This window comes from Nicotiana sylvestris, chromosome 3, assembly GCF_000393655.2.
Source record: "Nicotiana sylvestris chromosome 3, ASM39365v2, whole genome shotgun sequence".
Classification (NCBI taxonomy): Eukaryota; Viridiplantae; Streptophyta; class Magnoliopsida; order Solanales; family Solanaceae; genus Nicotiana; species Nicotiana sylvestris.
The window spans coordinates 147,575,762-147,595,760 of NC_091059.1; the positions used below are offsets into that span (position 1 = coordinate 147,575,762).

Here is a 19,999-nt window from a genome sequence, read left to right on the forward strand (position 1 = left end):
ATGCAAGAGGTTATTTTCACAACTTGAACCCGTAACTTCCTAATCACAAGGCGGCAACTTTTACGATTACTCTAAGGCTCCCCTCCTAAGCCCAAATATATTTACACAAACTGCAGAATCCTACCCACTAGAATAACCTCCAAAGATTCTGATATGAAACACACAGAACATGTATACAAGAAACTAGCACAACTATATTTACAAAATGCCTTAGGGATTGAGGCGTAGTTGTTGTATACTTGCATATATAATGTACAATGCTACCTACTAGAATAATATATCTCCGACGTAATTTGATATGAAAAGACATGGAATATACATATATGAATTTAGTGAACCCGTGGAACAGAGTGATTGTTGTGATGAATGTTATATTGTAAGATGGTTTAGAGAGCAGGAAATAGCCATCCCATGGTCCAACCAAGTAGCAAACCTGCACCAGCAAGACTCAAACCCAAGGCAAAAGCTACAGCAGACATGTTTATCTTGCATTTATCCTTTGCTGGCTTCCTCTTGATAGGCTTACATCTACACTTCTTCAGTTTCCTACCTTTGATTGGGACCAAGGGTAAGAAAGGCGAAAAGTTGGTGGAATTTTGCTCGTCTTTGTTCCGAAGCTGGAGACATAGAGCTTCAAGCTGCAAAATTTGAAGCCACTGCCTGTAAGCAAAGAGGTGAGAAGCCTGTCTGAAGAATAGCTTGATCACGTGTTCCTTCTCGTTGTAGGCTTGCTGTGCCAATTGTTCAGCCTCTCTTGCACGGGTTTGAGAATGGCATAGTGCTTCTAACAGCTGAGCTTTGTTGAGATCGCTTGATCTTGGTTGAGTTTCGTCCGAGGGGACTTTGGCAGTACTTAAATTGTCATCACTGCTGGAATTAAAATGATACACATTAGTGTTGTTAATAATTGGAAAATGAGAATGAGAAGGAAGCGAGGTGAATAACAATTTTCTTAGCATTTACTAACAATATTGTCGGTTCAGGCATACATATGAACATGATGTTTCAAACATTCAAAATGTAGGGTTGGTGTTATAACTTTAACTAGGACACTTGAGTTTTGTGAATAATATGTCAAGGAGAGACTTCATAGATATGATAGAATGCTAAGAAATTGTTTATGGAGTTCCACGATATTGCAGAAAACTCAGAACATACGAAGAATTTCAAAAACCCAAGGACATCCTTTATCCATTAACTCGAAACGAAGAGATTCTGCAATACTAGATCTAGGTTCTTGAAAGGAAATATAAGAGAGATCTGTCATAAACTCTCCAGGATTCATCATTGCACAACACCTGCCAAGCCCAAACCAGCATATCAAAGTGGGTGGAAAGTGCAGAAAAGAATGGAAAGGATAGCCAACTCTAATTTTTTTTCCTTTTCCTTGTCCCATTTGTACAGACAAGACGAAAGAAAAGAGAATCAGTAACTTCTTATTAGGTCTTCTCTAAGATAAAACTTGATGAGAACAGAATGATACAAGAGCACTAATATACAGGTAGAAGGCGATGAATACAGTCGTTGATATTTCGAGAAAAATAGCAAAGATAGACCTAAATTAACAGAACTGAGAGAAGACTCCTAAGAGGAAAAGAGTTAGGGATTCGACTTCACCTGCACTTATGTCGATGAAATTTCAATAAGTTGAGTTTCATGTTTTGAAATCTAAAATATTAAATTATCCAAATTTTGACTCTAATTTAGTACATTACATCCTTTAACTTTGAATATCCATATTTCAGGTTTATTCTAGGTTAAAACAAAAAGGAGGAAAATATTTTTCCTTCCCTCTCTTCCATACATCGGAATTAAACTTGCTTTCTTCCACTTCCTTTTTTGCGTGCCACATCTTGTTACAAATTTGATGCATTAAATTTACTCGACCATATACCCCCTCCATCGTAGTTTGTTTGATCCATTTCTATGTTGATCCGTCCTAAAACTACGATCTCTTTGCTTAAATAATAAAGACCACCAATTCCAAAAGGTCTAATTAATATCTAATAATACTTTTTCATATTATTTTGAATTTGATGTGACACCTTAACACTTTTCACAACCATCACAACTCACACATAAAAGCTCCTCCTAACATTTTTTCTTCAACCTCTGTGGAAGTCTTCCCAAGTCATACAAAATGGGATAAGGTATACATATGTTAGAAAGAACACTATGGGGAAGAAAGATAGTAGCTAGCTATAGTTGGATAAATACCTTTCTGTCTGTCTTGAACCATGTGTTGAGCACCCTTTGCCAACACACAACCTCTTGTATTGGCTTTGTGAAGGACGTTGTCCCGAATAACAGTCACGAGCATCCAGAAATTCCTTCTCTGTCACACTAACCTGGCCACAACACTGAGAACAATTATATGACTCACCTTCCAAAAACTGAGGCCATGAAAGAACAGAATTCCCAATACACCCAGCTGACTCGAGAGAACCTGAGGCAGCTAACTCCTTATCAGCTGCGCGCCACCATGGTTCAGCCTTCTCAATTCCAGTCCATTGAGAATCCAGTTCAGAACAGGCCTTCTCAGTGTGTCCAGGATCAAAGCAGCGGTTGTAATAATTGAAGTCCATAAATCCTACGGTATCTGTTTTAACAGGTGTTTTCTGCGAACCATCACCAACTACACTTTGGAACATGTCTAATGGTCTATCTTTGTAACTATATGAAGAAGAATTGTAGCCTTTGAGCTGTTGATCTAGCTTTGCAGCATCATCAGAATATGTTTGAGAATAGAACTCCTCGATCAATTGGTTTTCTCCGCATAATTTTAGAATATCAACACTCTCTGAGCTCAACACTTTAAGCTCCGACTCTAACACGCTTATAAATTCATGTGAATTATATTTCTCACACTCATGAAGTTCAGAATCCATGCAGCTTGAAACATCGTGTGACCCTTTTTTTGCATTTCTAGAATTGTGGCCGGACCCTAATTTTGTAGAAGACATCAGGAATAGAGAGAATGTTTGCAGCTATCTTTTAATCTCTAGAGAAGGAACAGTTGGCAGTTCATCCTCATATCGCCCAAATATAGCAGCTTTTACCTTATCATCCCTTCCTTGTGACCCTGAATAAGCAATAGAAGAACATAATTATGAAAGCAAAGAAATGGATAGATATCAAAAACCTGAGCATTTATAGGTCATGGGATATAGTTTGGTTAGAAAACAAAAATCTGAATTGAGAACCAGAAGACGCTTCACTTATCAATTGAAACTTTTTGGCTTTTTCCAACTGCAGAAACTACTCTTTCTAAGAAGAGATATTCAAATGATTTATGTACAAACTACACAAAAAATTGGATGTTTACTTCCCAAAACACCATTGCTAGAAAAGAATCTCATGTGTAAAGCACTAATGCTTAATTTGTCTAATCGTACTGCCAAGGTAAGTTTAGTTAGACAAAAATTCAATTCAACATACCACCAGATGAGGGAAAGAATTCTCCTAATCCTTCTACAAAGTGAAGCACATCTAAAAAACATTCAGAAATCACTTTGTGATAGTGAAACATTCCTTTGGTCAAGCCTCTATGAGGACCATGATATAAAAACTGACAGGAAAAACACAGAGAGGAAAATATTATACCCAGATATCGAATTTAGTCAGCTAAAGTATTCAAATAAGATAATGGTCAAGGAGTGGCAAAGCCAGGAATTTACTAAACACACTAATAAATTAAGGGGATTCAACATATAATATATATACATAAAAATAAAATTTTAACCTAGCTACACAGTATAATTTTCTGATAACTGATACCCCTTAGCCTAAGGTGGCTCCACCACTGTGGTCAAGGTAAACGACAAGCCATATGAACTTCATACTGCTTAATTACCCAGTCAACGCATAACAAACTTTGATCTGCTCCATTTCTTTACCCCTTGAAAGTGTCTAATAAACATGTCAGATCAAATCTTAAAGAATACACCTATAATCAACTAACTTCATATAATCTTCACAAAATCATATCATCTCTTTACACCTCAAAACTACCATACATGATCGCTAATCCAAAAAACACAAAGAAAGGTTCAATTTTTATATGTTAAAGCGAAAATTCCCAAACAGCCTTTATCTAGTTATACATAAATAACCGTCAGTTTTGTACGGATCAGAGAAAAGCGAATACAAGAAGTTAAATTATATTCATGATTAATCTATGAACAATTAAGATTAGACCTTCTAATAAATCAGAAAAGAAGACAGTGGAACAGAGTATGAAACACAGTTGAAGAAATAGTGAAGAGAAAGTACCTGCTTGGAGTTGGAGATGCTTCCAAGGAAAGAAAAATAGTCATTCTATTTCTTTGATCTTAATTATAAGATTTTTATGTTCAACTTCTTACAAGGAATTTATTATATTTCCATGTCACTATTAACCACCAATTAATATTTCGCATTAAAGGCATGTTAGATATTATTCCACCTTAATCTCCGGATGTTTATCCATTTGTATATCTTAAATAAACATATGTAATAAAATCCAATTTCTCAGAGTAAATAACACTTCTATTTCATCAAATCAAGTAACCATCTTTGGCCTTTCATATTAACTTCTGAGTTTAAATTCCCTCTATTGTCTATGTAAAAATTATTTTACACATTCAAAGGAAACTTACTCCATTCACTTTTACTTGTCTACTATACCAAAAATATATTATCACTTTTACTTGTTTATTTTAGCAAATCAAGAGAAAGACAATCTTTTTTCTTATTTTATATTTATCATTTCCCAAGACTTTTTGAAATGCTATAAATATTATAGGTAAAATTGTAAAATATATACTTTATTTAATTTTTTTTCTTAAAGAAAATACAAAGTCAAAAGTGAACAACATAAATTAAACAGAGCGATTAATTGATAAGCATTAATTTGATAACTTGATAAAAGTAAGCATCCTAACTTTTTAACTACTCAATCCCTTTGTTGCATACAAAATTCTATTTTATGATATTCTTAAAAATCCTATTTTTACACGATTTTTAGAATCTACATCTAAAGTAAAAACCAAATGATCTTCTAAAAATATGTACATGCATCGAGTGTGGCACAAGTGTAGTCTCTATTATAATTAAATAAATAAAATTAAATAAAGCACCAACCACCTTAGTTTCTAGTAAATGCATATACCCCAAATTTTCTCCATTGTCCCGACCTACTAGCTTTTAAATTAAGAGTGCTCCTTCATTGGTCCCGCCCTACTTAGACTTTTCTCCGCTAAATAGTTACCCTCACCGGATGTTTATACTAAACTATATTAACTCACCATGGTTAATTAATTTAATTAGATGAGAATGCATATAATTTACCATGGTTAAATAATTGAAGTCCATATGCAAGATACATGTCATGTATTTATTGGTTTGCTATAAACACCCTTTTCACACTTTTCTCTAAAATCCCCACTCTCTGCATGAGAATTTTCAACCCCTGCGTTTTAAACGTTGTCAATTACGCTTTCTAGTAGAAGTAAACTAAGTTGGATAACTTTTCGTTTGAGCATAATAGGTTAAAGGATCCAATATACTAAAATAGGAGTATCTAAAAACTACTTAAAAGGATACTTATGGATTAATATTCTCGTGTTCTAATACTCTAAAAAGAAAAGCATAAAGTGAGAATTTTTTGGGCACTTAAATGAACTTCTGACAGAAAATGTATATATTTTGCCATTCTTGGCTTATGAAAACCCCTACAGATAAAATTGTGATCCCATTAAACAGAAGATTAACAAATGTATAAAGAAGAGACAATTTTACCAAACCATTGTTTGATAAGATCATTACATCATTGATAGTTATTTGGGCTAAGGGCATTTGAATTGATTTTAAATGTTTGAATAGATCTGATCAAGAAGTTGTCATGAATCCAAACTTTGAAAGGTGAGAGATCTCCACTCAAAAAATAAAAATAAAAAAGTTGAAAGGTGAGAGATCTCCATAATAGTTGAAAACCTTGCGAAAGTTGGAATATTCCAAATATAATGATATAATTTACACCACCATGGTAATTTAATATGATTCGCTATATTTATGTAACAATTATTAATCTTTTCACATGAATAATACCATTCCAAAAGAAGAATAACTCAAAAGACGGGCATTGTAATTATTTCAAGAATCTGGATACTGAGTAGCGTAATATTGCTGTCTTTGTCACCTGAAATCATTGCCTAAAATGTAGGTAAAATTATGTCATTTGGCTACTCTTACAACATTCACATTGAAGAGAAAGATCGTATACTATATACGTATATGCTTCTTCAACCTTCAGATAAGCCAGTTATGCTGCAGACTTGCAGCTGGAGTATGTCTATGAAGCTTCTCTATGCAAGCACCATTTCATGTACTCCCGTTCCACGTTGAAAAGAGCTGTGCTTCTTTAACCTTCAGATTACCCAGATATGTTGCAGACCTGCAGCTGGACTGTGTCTATCTTTTCCACATACCACCAATTGTACTTCCGGTAAGTTACTCAATGGGGATGTCTCGTGAAGGGACTTAGGGAGTCGGCAGTAACATTTTTCATCAACAGACGACCAGGCTACATGAAAATGCAGTAATGTTTATCATCTAAACCAAGTGAATTAGCACCAGACTGAAACCTGATACCACTTGCATATGAACAAGGACTAACCTTCCAGGTAAGCATGCTATCATATTCCAGTGTTCAATCCCATTGCACATTGCTTTTGGTAGTATTCATTTGTCGACAACACTGTCCCCTAAACTTTCATATCAAACTGCTTCGTCATGTTCTCTGAAACTGCACTTGCACTCTTGGACAGAAATAGCTAAGGAGAATTTCTTTCATCTGCCTGTCATTTTGTCTTTGTTATTTTTGACTGCCTACCTTGTTCACCATGGCAACAAGAAAAACCGATCTTGTGCTATTCTCCAGTAATCTCTTTTCCTACTGATACACTCGAACTTCCAATAGAAAGAAAAGTTTCTTGCTGCAGAACAGCTAGCGATTTGACACCATTAATGGCATGAAAGCAGGTACACATCCGACATGTGGCTTTGCAGGATCCTTAATATTGAACCTTTTGCTTATATTTACTTCTGAGCTTTGATAATCTTCTTTGCAGAGGGAGTTTGTCATGTCTCCTCCCCATCTTCTCCAAGTAATATACAATCTTTTTAAGTGTTTCCATGACTTCCTCGCTGTCGGTACCAAAAGCTTTCTCTTGAATTTTCAGTACTCTCTTGAGCAACTCTAGCAATTCACCATCATCCTTTCCCAGCTGGGTCTGAATGGAGACCAAACAGTCAAGAGCCTCCCCTGCATATAGAAACTCTTTAACCAAAATGGGAGAAAAGAAAGAGAAGAAGCGAGAAAGCTTAAACACGTAACCAGCTACTACTTTCATATACATGGATAAAGAGGGAAAGCTTACATTTGTTAAAATTTTGCAAAACATCAGGAAATAGCAGATAGAAACATAGTGGTTAACGTTAAATATTAGGAAAAGGGATAAGCTCACCAACTGGTAGAGAATCTTTCCCAAATGCCTTCTGACGGATTCGCAGAACCTCTAATGCATATTTTTCGGCTTCCTCGTTACGGTTTAGATTGTAGAGAATAACTGCAAGATGCAGCATTGGGAAAGTAACGGATTGATCATCAGGTGAAACATTCTTCAACATAATCTGCAAGCTCATCCTTAGCATGCGCTCAGCTTCTGCAAATCTTTTGGACTGTGAATAAGAAGTTGCCAGATTCACTAAATGGGAGACTGAACCGGGATGCCCTTCTCCCTTGAACCTCTCAGTTATCAACAAGCATTCCTCCAGTAGCTGGCGGCCTTCTTCACCTCTGAAAGATTAATGAGTGTTAAAGCAGTTCTCCAAAAGGATATACTTAAATCCTCACTGTGGAGAGTGAGTTTTTGAAGACAAAAGGGACAGTGTTATTAATCTTAAACATAAGTGTCTATTTTTGCTTAGATTTTGGTGCAAAAGGGTAGTGCCAACTGGATGCCTAAAAAAATACGTTACTCATCAAAAATAAAATAAAATTAGTGGCAAGAAAAATCTCAACCTCCGTAATAAACCGTACTTAATTTCTGTCAAAAGTGCATATTGTCTATCCCGATTCCAAAGGCCACTTCACGGAAATACTGAGTTGTATATAGGAAAACAACTTTACTAAATGCAAATAAGAAAATGAATTTATTAAAAAATAGATGGTAAGTTAGAATAAAAAAGAAGCCAAAATTTGATACTTGCTGAAGAGGAAATTGGCGGGATAAAAAGCTTTTATCAAACAATTTAAAAATTGGGGTGATTCCATAATTTTGGAAACCACAGGAAAATTGTGTGCCTTTGGAGCAAAATTCAAGGAAGTTTATGTGAGAAAAAAGTTTTCATTAAGCTTGTTTACGTAAGTAACCCTATGTTCAATTAAAATATGATCCTCACCTTCCAACCACATGAAGCAATTCAGCCAAGTCTACTCTCATCTTCTCCATTATTTGATCATCTATGGCTATATCATCAGAATCTTTCAGCCTACGAAGAGCCTCTTTATACAGATCAATGGCTTCATTCACGTCTCCTGTAAAACACCAGATGTATGAACACGGCTCTTTTTGGGAATAAATGTCAAAATAGGAATAATATAATGGCCAGAGAGCCTAGAAAGCATAATAATTTGTAATTCTCCTAATTTGGAATGAAACCAGTGCATTATGCTCTTGCACTTGCAGGAAGCTGAATCGGAAACAGCCTCTCTGCCTTTATAGGATAGGATCATAGGGGTAAGGCTACGTACACACTACCCTCCCCAGACCTCATGTATGTGATTAAACTGAGTTTGTTGTTGTACTTGCAGGAAGCTGAAAGTTACAAGAAACTGGAATCTCCAGAACACAAGAATGCCAAGCCACCAATAGGTATTCAAATTTAATTAGCTGTTCAAGCATTGGCCCTATCTCATACTTGCTATTGAGCAAGTCACCAATAGGTATTCAAATTTAGTTAGCTGTTCAAGCATTGGCCCTATCTCATACTTGCTATTGAGCAAGTTACTTCATTGTTCGGCCTTTTCGTTGATTTCTTCATTTACTTAAGTAATGACAACCATAGATAAGGAAAACATTATGTGACACACCAGGAACAGCAAACTAAAAGAGACATTAATCACGAGAAGTAGGAAATCATTAAATTCACCTTTTGCACATTTTGCACGTGCAAGATAACTCATAGACAGTCCAACTCTGCCATCATTTTCTCCATATAACTTCATGTATGTGGTCAAAATTCTATATCATATGAAAATAAAAGGGAAAACAAGTTAGTATGTTGATTATAGAAACACAATGGTCAAGAATCAAGATACATGTAGGATCAGTGATCACCTATTAAAAGCATTTTCTGCATCAGCCACTCTCCCTTCCTTCAGAAGAAGATTGCCCATCGCAAATAAAGGAACTACCAATTCTTCACTTTCTTCACCCCTGCTAGATTCGAGTATTTTAACCACACGATGGTATGCCTCTATTGCTTTTGTGGTCTTTCGATTAGAACCCAGGACTTTTGCCATCCCTAACAATGGAGTGACGATAAAAGAACTGGTATTTCCTGTAATGTAAAATAAAAGCGCCGCGAACTGTTTTCAGCCATATATCAGCCATCTAGAAGAAGCACTAGCTTGATAACAGTAACTAAAGCTACAAACTTAAAACTTTTATCAACCTGGACCTTTTATTTCTATACAGTTGTATGGCAAACAAAATCCAACCCCATAGTAGATGAATAGAATTCATATTTTAGAAGCATGAGCAGCACAACCATCTAACACAAATATATCCATAACGTAAAATAAGCAACACAAGAAAAGTGGAAAAGAAAACCGACTTACCATAGAGTCTCTCAATAACTTTGACAGCTCTTCCATAGAGACAAATGGACATCTCAAAATTTTCCAACTTTTCATGCATATTACCCATATGTGTGAGTATCGAGTCCAGAAGAGGCTCCTCATCTTTCAAGTCATCAACAATCTCGCCCAACTGCCAGTACATCATCCCAACCACCCACATACAGAAAAGGGTGACCAAAATGAGGACAAGTATGAATTCTAAAACAATAAGGACGTTATAGTATTGCATGAAAAGCGAAAGTTCTTTATGTCAATAAAAGATTTGTCTTTCTCAGAGATACTTGTAATTGAAACTTCCAAGGAAGATGTTTGAGATCATGTCTCCATGCTCTGGTTCTCCAACGAATATTTACACCGTACATCTGCCCCTTGAAAGGTCACTTGATCCTTTCATGATGATGATAGAAAAACAAGAATCAGGAATTAGCATATATGGAAAGAGAAAGAATTACCACATCCAACAGGGGTTTGACAGAACTTGTGTACCCAAGGGCCATGTATCCCAAGGCTGTTACATCAAGAATAGCAGCTTCTTCTATACCCTTGTTACCTGCATCTATCTGTTCTTTGACCGCTTCATAATTCGCTAGAAGCAGATCTCTGGCCTCACTTTCCTTCCCTATTCTTATCATGGCATGGACTTCATTAAATAAATCCCTCAGCTGCTCCTCGAGAATATTCAGACTGCTAGGCACGTTGTCCTTTAAATCCGTGTAACTGATGAAAACACATGCTGTCACAGTAGTTCTCAATGGATATAAAAAAGAACTCAAGTCTCTAAATTTCTATACTTTGAAACTGTTGGAAAGTTTAGAATTCATCAGGATTTCTAATCTATTCACCTACTAAAGGGTTTAGCCAGTAGCATCAAACTTATAGATAGTGCTGGTAGATTATCGCCCATTTGACGGAAATCATTACACCTCTTCACAAGTGAATTTTTGCAGAAGCAATGGTGGAGCCAAGGAGATGTCAAATAGGTGCTAAAGTTGCACTGTACAAACAGATGCTCGTTAGTTCTTTTTTCTAAAGACAGATGCTTCATTAGTTAATAAATATAACAGCTTATAAAACGCTTCAGCTTTCAGAACTCTGGTTCTTCCTCCCAAACTTGGTATTTTGTACTTTCTCATACTTGATGTTTTCCATGATTCAAATAGAATAATTTGCATTATCCTCTTAAAATCTACTCCCTCCGTTTCAATTTATGTGAACCTATTTCCTTTTTAGTCCGTGCCAAAAAGAATGACCTCTTTCCCTATTTGGAAACAATTTACTTTTATGCAATAATTTATAGCCACACAAAATATATGTGCTTTATTTTACACCACAAGTTCAAAAGTCTTCTCTCTTTTCTTAAACCCCGTGCCCAGTCAAATGAGTTCACATAAATTGAAACGGAGGGAGTATAATTAAGACAAGAATATGGAAATGATTGTATGGGTGGAGGGGTGGTAGGTGGCTTGTAGGTCTGCCAAGGCAAATAGTTGTATGCTCTACTGATAATATTGTCAACCAGATAAGCAACTGGATTGTAACATTAACTTAAAGTACTAGACCTAGCACAACCAGTGCATGAAAAGGCGTTTTTGGAATTTGTCTCACCTTAAAACATTATGAGTCAGTAGTGAGGTGCTTGCCTGAGTTCCATCATGAGATGTGTGCCTCAATTACCTAGGCATGAGCTTGGTGCGGCGTCCCAAGCTCGCCTAACAGCTTTTGCGTCAATGGTGTGCAATAAGGACAATTAGCTCTATTGACCCTCGAAATTCCTTGACTATTATAACCCTTAACTCCTCAAAATCCTCCTCGTGATTTCAAAAACCTAGATGAAGTTCTTTGCAACTCAAACTGGAGCCATTAAAGTTCTAAGTGAAATTCTAATAACAATTAACAATGTTGTCCTATCTACATTGAGGGGTAATGTAACCGTTAGTTTTAGATTTTTTTTTTCCTACAGTAAGTGTAAGTAACAAATAAAAACCACTTCTTTACACAAGAAAAGTAACGAAATTGTCAAAGATTTGACACAATAATGTGAACAAATCTGCATTTGATCAGAAGAAAGCTAAGTCCATACCTCTGAGAACCAAGACTTGAATTAAGTTGATATCCTTTGTAAAATTTGGGTGAGGCAGCTGACACAACACAACCCCTTTTACTAAAAGGGGAAAACAGCCCACCAGTAGGAAAGCAAAGCTTAAAATTACAACTTTGAGACGGACGGTGATAAAAGGTGACAGACAATATGCCTTTCTGTAGTCGGTCAATATTATGGGTATTTAAAAATACAAGACTCGTCCTGAAAAATGCAACCCGGAAAAAAAAATACTCATTGAATTGACAAAGATAAGCAAATACAAAGAAATTGAAGTACGAAATGGGGTTTGAGATACCTGCAGGAGTTGGTGAGTGAGAAAAAGGTGCAAGGAGCAGGAGAGGTTAGAGAAGTAGACATTTTGCTGCTGCAGAAAGCACAAGAGAAACCGAGGGAAACAGATAGAAGGAGAGATTATCCACAACTATGCAAATCTGCTTGGGTTTTTTCTAATTAATTAGTATATATTAAAGTGCACCCGTTTTTGTTTTTTTTTTTTTTTGTTCAAAAGTGCACCCGTTTTAATAGCAGGTTTTCGCCGTGCTTCTAAATTTAATTTATTTTGAAAAATATTTTTCTTAAAAATATATTTTTCATGAGAAACAATTTGTATTTAGCTAATAAATTTTAATAACAAATAATATTTAATCAAGTTTTTAAAAAGTATTTCTAAATATTTTTTTGTTAAAGTAATTGTTTAAAAAGTGCTTCCGAATAGAAACCACTTTTCTCGGCTTCTCAAAAACAGCTTATGTTTCCGCTCAAAAATATTCTTTGTTTCCTTCTAATTACTTTTGGCTAAAAAAGTACGACCAAACAGGCTATAATTTAGCTTCTATCTTTCCCTTAGTTCTTTTTCTTTTTATTCTTTAAAAAAATTCTATAATTCGTCTCTAAATTCTTGGAACCACGGCTTTTGCGCAATTGCTATATCTTTTACATTTCGCCTAACTTAGTGGAAAAACATTTCGCATTAAAGATCACTTTTTTTGGGGCATTCCTAAAATAAAATGTTTGGAAGAATAAAGACTCGTATCTTATTTCAATCAAAAAAAGTCGCCGAGACCTCGGGACATAGCTTCCGCCAATAGTGACCTATTATAGGTTGCAATATTCTACATTTTCGCCTGCAACGATTCAGCTTCCAATTCTGAAAGATCAAATAGAGCTAGCAGGTAATTGTGTGTATATTGGATTGTAACGATATATAAAGAAGCATAATAAAGACTTTGTAACTTCTATCCAATCTAAATAAAGATTGCTCCGTTCAACTGACGATATCTATTAAAATTCTGAAGCATATCAAAATTTGCTTTTGCATATGGTAGTAACTAGTTTCGGGGTAGAGCTACAACAGAGCACTCTGGTGCTTCAGTAATGTGCTAAAAAAATCTCCTAATATACCTTCTATGCATTTGAAAAATAAGAAGGGAAGAGAACAAAGTCCGTTGCAAGACCCAACGCTGCATTTCGCAACCTGTTTACTAGCATGGCACTCCAGCAGTGGATGATGAGAAATAAAAGGACTTGAAAAATTAAAATAGCTAGAGAGCACAAAACTTCTCCAATAGTCCAGGTTTAACATGTCAAATTTATATCTGTCCAATTGACTTGGCTAACGTAGCCCCTTATCTAACAAAACTATGGCCTCCCCATCAGGACCAATCTCTAGAGGAAAATGTTCCATATGACAAGAATCATGAAAAACATAAAAAAATGAGTCACATCACACAAACACACCCGTGTTCTTCGGCTGCCAAGTACCATGTACCTCAACCAATCCACTCAAATATGGCGTGTAATTTTACATGTCGAAAACAAATGCATTCTTCATCCTTCCAGACTGGCATACTACATAGGCAGAAATTCTTAGGAAGGACGGGTGGAAAAGAAAGTGTCAAGTGGCAAAAGAGGGTTCAGATAGGGAGGAAGAGTTAGCAAACCTGGCCAGAAGAGCCACCCCCACAAAAACCATTGTATTAACTATACACGGAACAGGGATGTCAACATAAAGGTTGTTTTACTCCCCCACCTCCTGCGCATCATATATCCATTTACAGGTACAAAATAAAAAGAAAAGAACCCCAAATAAAGGTATTCCCTTTTAGCGGAAAAATAAGCACCAGCATGAACCCAATTTTGCACAAAATGCGTAACTCCGTTCCTGTACATTGCAAGAGTGTTGATAGTACATTCCAAACTACAAGACGACAACTTGAGGGAAAATTAAGCACCAGCATTTGAACCTGATTTTGCACAAAACACTTCATTCCTGTACAGTGCAGGAGTGTTGATAGTACATTCCAAAATACAACACGACAACTTGAGGGAGTAAAGCATTACAAATTACATTAGCACTGAGTTCTAATATTGTACATTCTTACTTGTCAGTGCCTCGCGCTGGCCTAGGATACCCTACTATAACGGACTACAGAGGAAAATTTGCAAGGCACCTACAGGCTTGGAGCATTATTTGCCACATATGTCACAGTTCTTCAGGGGCCATCTTCTAGGGCTGAATAATAAAGCAAAGAATTAGATTACATAAGGAACATTGCCATGCTAGTCATTATTTTTCTCTTTTCTTCCCCCCCCCTTTTTTTTGGGAGGGGGGTGGGGGTGGGGTTTACTGGCACACACTTCTCTCTAACTCCCAGTTTAAGGTTGAGATGAAGAGAGAAGAAAGATACTTACTACTTAAAATAAACCCTTGAAGCAGGCTTTGAGCTCTCTCCGCTTGCTCCGGAGTGCCTGATATTTGTATGATCTTCTCTGTTTCCTCAGGTCTATCCTCAATCAATTTAACATTTGCTCCTGACAACTGTCAGCAATAAAAATAATGTTATAATGATACTTGCTGTAGGCAAACGTGATTCTTAAGGAAAGTGGTTGCAATGAAGAAGCCAAACTGACCTCGCTAATCTGAGCAAGCTTATTTCTTGATTTTGTTATCAGTTTGGGCACTGCGTGTGGAGGTATGACAACTTCCAATGTACTTCTTGTGACCAATGGTACATGCATTCTGGAAAAGAGAAATTTAGGTTCAAAGACAGCAAACTACCATGGTTTAAGATAAAACAGAGAATTGTTACCTATTCAATCCGCTTGGAATATCTTCACGACGCTCATTTTCATTTTGCTTGGCTATTTCACTGGCAGATGCCCCAGTTTCCTACAGAGAAAACACCTTTTAATGGAATATAATAGGGGGATCCAACACCTATGAATCCAGCTATTAGACATTTCCTTTTTTTGATAAGGAGCTATTAGACATTTCTTGAGACAACTAAGGCTATTTGACAAACTATTAAGTATTATCCAAGCTCATTAGGATGTAACGGCAAAGGCTGGGGTAAGAAAAATTAGATTCATCCGGAAACAAGAAGGAATGGCAATTAACTCACTTTTACTGGCTGTGTCATCAGTTTGGCTGGTGCATTTTGATAGATTGAAGTTTGAACATCGTTCACATTGTAGTTTTGTTGAGAAGGAGATGTGTTGTTGACGGAACTTTTGTCTGCTCCAATATTACTCCTAGCTGGGCTTGATGCAGGTACTGCTGGTGAGGGTATATCCTTTTGAAAGAACTCCCGATAAGTGTAACTCCGAAGCCTCGATGTCACTTCAACAAGTGCTTCTCTAGCTGCTTTTATCTCTCCAACAATCTGGAGATTTGAAGAATTACAGACCACGTCCAGAAAAAACAATGAGTCCAACAACCGGACACTAGTACTGCTCTAACCAACAACAACAACAACAATAAACCTAGTGAAATCCCACAAGTGGGGCCTGGGGAGGATAGTATGTACGCAGACCTAGACCTTGCCCCTACCCTGGGGAGATAGATTACAGCTCTAACCAATAATCTGAATTCTCTTAAAATCTCTTCTACACAACAGCAACCTATGCTACACTAAGACATTTAGGAAAATTAATGGCAGCTGATAAAACTGCAGATACAAGATTCCTTCGTTGCACAACCCATGTATCTTGCAAAAGGAATGCATTGCCCAATTATGCACCATCTCTGGTGCATATATCAACTAAACAACGTGAGAATCAAATTAGCTACATTGGTACCATCATATTAGAAGATTAAAAGAAGATTGGCATTACCTGTATAATTTCGTCAGTCCCTGACACACATGGTGGAAGTTCTTCCTTTGGTAGAATCTGGACAGTAGCACCAGTTATTTTCTGCATGTCAGATAATGGTCCATCTCTTCCTCCTAAGCATTCAACTTCATCTGTTTGCACAACTAAACGAGTTGTAATAACATTTTCCTTCTCTGGAACAAGATCAACAATGCGGGTTTGTATATGCAAAAGAGCTTCCTGAGCAGGAAACAGCTCATCATCTGGACCCTAAAAGACAAATATAAACCAGAGATCTTTCATAAAGTTTTAAACATAATTCTATGAGGTCTATGCTTGATAAAGTTAACAAATTCAGAAACAAGGCTAAGGGGGAAGAAAACTAGTGGAATCCTCTTCTCCCATACAGCAAACTAAAAATTAAAACTCTAACAGCCAAAAGCAGCAATGACTTACTGTGATGTGAAAAAGAAAAAGGAGGAGTACCTCATCAGACATAATGATTATGACCTGTTCGTTTGAGCTGGCAACAGGATTCAAAATCTTGACATCCACGCCAATCTCATTCTGAAGCAACTCTATAATTCCATCTGATTCTCCAGCAACAGTATCAACCTTGTCAACTGGACATAGAATTCGGAACACAAGATCTTCGACATACATGACCTGCCCATTCTCATTGCCAGGAGCGTTTCCAGATTCAATGGCATATCCAGACGAGGATGAGGGATAGTTGTTGCTTCGACCACTACTCATACCAGCAGGTAGCCTTGATCCAAAACTAGACCCATTTTCAGACGCCCTGCGGGTTGTATTGTTCATGTGAGGAATAAATTCGTCATCAGGAGGAATGAACCGCTCAGGAGAATGTAGCCGACCAGGAAAGTGACTACGATCACGATGCTGGCTCTCCCTCAAGCGTGAGGAGATAATTTCTATGGCCTTTTTCACAGCATTCATTTCCCCAACTACCTGCACACAAACAGGTTTCAGACATACACAATGCATAATGCTACGCTGCACTACTAATGATACTTTTCAGACATGCATTAGCTATCTAATAAAATCCACCACATTATTACAATTGCCACAACGTCCGGATAACGTCATACATAAATATCATGATCTATATGAAAAGCTCAGAATCATCAGGCACAAGAGATTATAAATCAGTAGCAGCAGTATTTTACCACTCTTTAATTAGAAATCTCCTCTTTGTAATCACAAAGGTAACTTTAAGAGCATTGTCTAAGAATTACTTTAATGTAAGTAATTATATCAAATCAACTATAAGCCAAAAATAATTGCAAGTGAAATGATCCCTTTAGGTCATATGAAGGCAATGAACTGCATTAATGTATCCATGTTCTTTGAAATATCTTTTTCAAAATCATTTGAAATATGCAAATGTTTTGATGGCTTCGGGAGGAAAAGTAAGCAGGATATGGTCCAATATAGAAATGTTTAGCCATCAAAACATAAAGTGCTATGCTTAAACATATGACCCAAGAGTTTCAGCAGATATCTGCATGATTACCTGGACCAACAAGTTCCTGAAGGAAATCAACAGTAAATTTGCTCTAATGGCTTTTAAAGCAAAACCCACTAGTGACAAATCAAAGTTAATTGGCACCTTGTGGGTCTCTCAACTGAATCATTGAATAAAAGCTCATTTTGCCATGCACATTGACCTCCGAAAAATAGGTAAATACCAGACATCAAACACTTCATCTGAAATACCCATTCAAGGCATTTTCAGATTAGACTACTCAGCAATATTGTACTGAGATGAGCTTATGCAGTGACATGGATAGTGAGGGTCATATAGCCGACCCCGACTTGCTTGGGATTGAGGCGTCATAGTGGTAGTTGTACTTGTTCTTTGTAGATACACTAGTCAGCATATAGCAGAAAGCAATTTGGGTTGTCACATGTAATATCAGTCTTGCCCCAATATTAGCCGAACTCAGGAAAATAAATATAGGTGCTCAAAAAGTATGGCATAAAACATTAGCCATTCATTAAAATATCACTAGCTATTAGTTATCTGATCCATTTCAATTCAGAACATCTTCATTCTTGTATCCTATCTGAACTCAGGTATCATCGAGTCTCATTGTCAACTGAACTAGTGTTCATTTCTACTTAAGATACATGTTCGCTCTCCAACTTCCTGAGTGACAAGTGACCTAGTGTTCATTTCTACTTAAGATGCATGTTCGTTCTCCAACTTCTTATGCAGTATCAGCTAACCTTTTTCAGTTCCAACAAACAATCATACAAATCAGTTCTAGTTCCCAATGGTAAGAGTATTTTTTTTAAAATTATCTTTGTCATTAGTTTTTTCTTTGTTTCAGCAACTATATCACTGCTTCAATTAATGGTATGGTTCTGATCACTTTATCGACAACAATGCACAAAGTCACTATCCAATTCAAATTAACCAAGACAAATCCATATGGAGACTTTAGAAAACTCCAGGAGCAGTGCATGAAACTGAGGTATTTGGTATTCTAACCTGAACAATCTCCTCTGACATTGAAACGCAACGAGGCAAAGTGTGATCTCTGGGCAAAATTCTAATATGAGTCTTAGTCTCCATCCTCATTTGCTCAATAATTTTTCCTCCTTTCCCAAGCAAACACCCCACATGCATTCTTGACACCACAAGCCTCGTCACGGCACGATTATTCCCACTAAGGCCCCTCATCCTAAACTCCTCTTCCACTTCAACCCCACCACCACCACTGTAGCCTCCATCACTATCCAAAATCCTCTCATGTATCAACAGCAACGCTTCCTGAGCTGGCGAAAATGCCGGCATTCTACCGTCCGGGTCCCGCCTCCGAGTATCCGAAATCTCAATGATCCGTTCATCGTCTCCCGGTATCAGTTCATGCACATTCACCCACGCCCCAGTATGTTGCCTAATCGCCTTAATAATGCTACCTGATTTCCCAATAACACCACCCGCCTTAACATCGTGGCACAAAATCCGATAACTAGTAGTAACCATTAACGAAGGGTCCTGCATTTTCCGGCCTCCTCCTCCGCCGCCTCCGGTGAGGGAACGGCGGTGGTGAGTAGGAGCATAATGGTGATTATTAGCATGAGGATTGTTGTTGTACCTCTGTTTAGTCCTGGGTAAGTTGTTCTCGGGATCGTAGTCTTGGTCGTAATAGTATCTCTTAGATCTTGATCTGTCCATGTCCTTTTAGGGTTTCAAATCAAATCTGGAAGTGAAATTCCACTGAGCTGCTGCCAGTTTTAGGGTTTTAAGAGAATCGTGTACTGTTTTGCTGTAATTTGTTCAAAAACCCTAGAGAAGGGAAGAAAGGGAAACTGAGTTCAGTAGAGCCAGTGATGATGAGGAAAATGTACATAATAACGAAGCTTCAGCTTATGCTCCTCCATCTGCTGTTCATCATTTTTAACTTTAATGCTTTTGTAGATTCAATTTTTGTTTGCTTTACTTTCTCTATTTGTGTGAGGGTGAGCAGCTGCTGCTTTTGCTTTTTATAATCGTGATTTCTTCCTTTTGGTGGTGCGTAGTGGGTAAATACCTCAGCAACGATGGGCGTGTAACTCACGTTCCCCACTTTTAACGTCGTCGTTTAAGGGTAGAGATATTGAAGTTTTTAAGGAAAGACCGAAGCTTCCTTCTTTTGGACTTCTAGTCGTACCATGTTACTTGCTTCTCTGAGCAGTCTCTATTTTGCTATTATGGGGTTGTTTCTTTTTTCCTCCGCTCGTCTTGTGTACTCTTCCTCCTAAGATTTTAGCTCGCGCTATTTCACTTTGTTTAGCAGTATTTGTTTTAGAAACTCCTACATAATATTTAATTTTACTTTTACCGTTATCCTACGTAATATTTAATCTTTCAGGAGCTGTAATAATTATTT

The 19,999-nt window shown here is 37.0% G+C and overlaps 3 protein-coding genes across 5 annotated transcripts; all 3 read right to left on the reverse strand.

The window, feature by feature from the left end:
* Positions 1-111: 111 nt before the first annotated feature.
* On the reverse strand, positions 112-4,355 carry LOC104248405 (uncharacterized). 2 transcript variants are annotated; one of them, XM_009804657.2, is made up of 3 exons: positions 4,273-4,355; positions 2,218-3,082; positions 112-867 (listed from the first exon to the last, which is right to left on the reverse strand). In XM_009804657.2, the coding sequence occupies exons 2-3, from the start codon at positions 2,961-2,963 to the stop codon at positions 387-389; spliced, it is 1,227 nt and encodes a 408-aa protein (XP_009802959.1). In that variant the 5' UTR covers positions 2,964-3,082; positions 4,273-4,355; the 3' UTR covers positions 112-386. The 2 variants fall into 2 exon arrangements, with proteins under 2 accessions (XP_009802959.1, XP_009802958.1); XM_009804656.2 differs by having other exon boundaries at positions 112-870.
* A 1,748-nt stretch (positions 4,356-6,103) lies between these two features.
* Positions 6,104-12,421, reverse strand: LOC104248404 (uncharacterized). Of its 2 annotated transcripts, XR_716435.2 has the most exons (10): positions 12,301-12,421; positions 11,985-12,206; positions 10,357-10,621; positions 9,884-10,034; positions 9,381-9,603; positions 9,193-9,284; positions 8,443-8,578; positions 7,506-7,837; positions 6,656-7,303; positions 6,104-6,562 (listed from the first exon to the last, which is right to left on the reverse strand). XR_716435.2 is itself a non-coding variant. In XM_009804655.2 (9 exons), the coding sequence occupies exons 1-9, from the start codon at positions 12,360-12,362 to the stop codon at positions 7,053-7,055; spliced, it is 1,734 nt and encodes a 577-aa protein (XP_009802957.1). In that variant the 5' UTR covers positions 12,363-12,421; the 3' UTR covers positions 6,104-7,052. The 2 variants fall into 2 exon arrangements, 1 of the variants encoding a protein (XP_009802957.1); XM_009804655.2 differs by having other exon boundaries at positions 6,104-7,303.
* A 1,718-nt stretch (positions 12,422-14,139) lies between these two features.
* On the reverse strand, positions 14,140-19,585 carry LOC104248403 (RNA-binding KH domain-containing protein RCF3). Its single transcript, XM_009804654.2, has 8 exons — positions 18,616-19,585; positions 16,584-17,069; positions 16,119-16,367; positions 15,407-15,667; positions 15,095-15,174; positions 14,916-15,024; positions 14,697-14,823; positions 14,140-14,517 (listed from the first exon to the last, which is right to left on the reverse strand). The coding sequence occupies exons 1-8, from the start codon at positions 19,303-19,305 to the stop codon at positions 14,498-14,500; spliced, it is 2,022 nt and encodes a 673-aa protein (XP_009802956.1). The 5' UTR covers positions 19,306-19,585; the 3' UTR covers positions 14,140-14,497.
* Between the last annotated feature and the right edge of the window lie 414 nt (positions 19,586-19,999).

Bases quoted from the DNA above. Each gene is read 5' to 3' on its own strand.
- LOC104248405 (XM_009804656.2), bottom strand. From the start codon at position 2,963: ATGTCTTCTACAAAATTAGGGTCCGGCCACAATTCTAGAAATGCAAAA. The intron at 871-2,217 runs GTATTTATCCAA...TTTTAATTCCAG, and splicing joins GGTTCAAGACAGACAGAAAG to CAGTGATGACAATTTAAGTA.
- LOC104248404 (XM_009804655.2), bottom strand. From the start codon at position 12,362: ATGTCTACTTCTCTAACCTCTCCTGCTCCTTGCACCTTTTTCTCACTC. The intron at 9,604-9,883 runs GTAAGTCGGTTT...TTTACATTACAG, and splicing joins AGTTATTGAGAGACTCTATG to GAAATACCAGTTCTTTTATC. The intron at 7,304-7,505 runs GTGAGCTTATCC...TTCTATATGCAG, and splicing joins GAAAGATTCTCTACCAGTTG to GGGAGGCTCTTGACTGTTTG.
- LOC104248403 (XM_009804654.2), bottom strand. From the start codon at position 19,305: ATGGACAGATCAAGATCTAAGAGATACTATTACGACCAAGACTACGAT. The intron at 17,070-18,615 runs GTTAGAATACCA...GTTTGTGTGCAG, and splicing joins TGTCAGAGGAGATTGTTCAG to GTAGTTGGGGAAATGAATGC. The intron at 14,518-14,696 runs GTAAGTATCTTT...TTTATTATTCAG, and splicing joins TCAAGGGTTTATTTTAAGTA to CCCTAGAAGATGGCCCCTGA.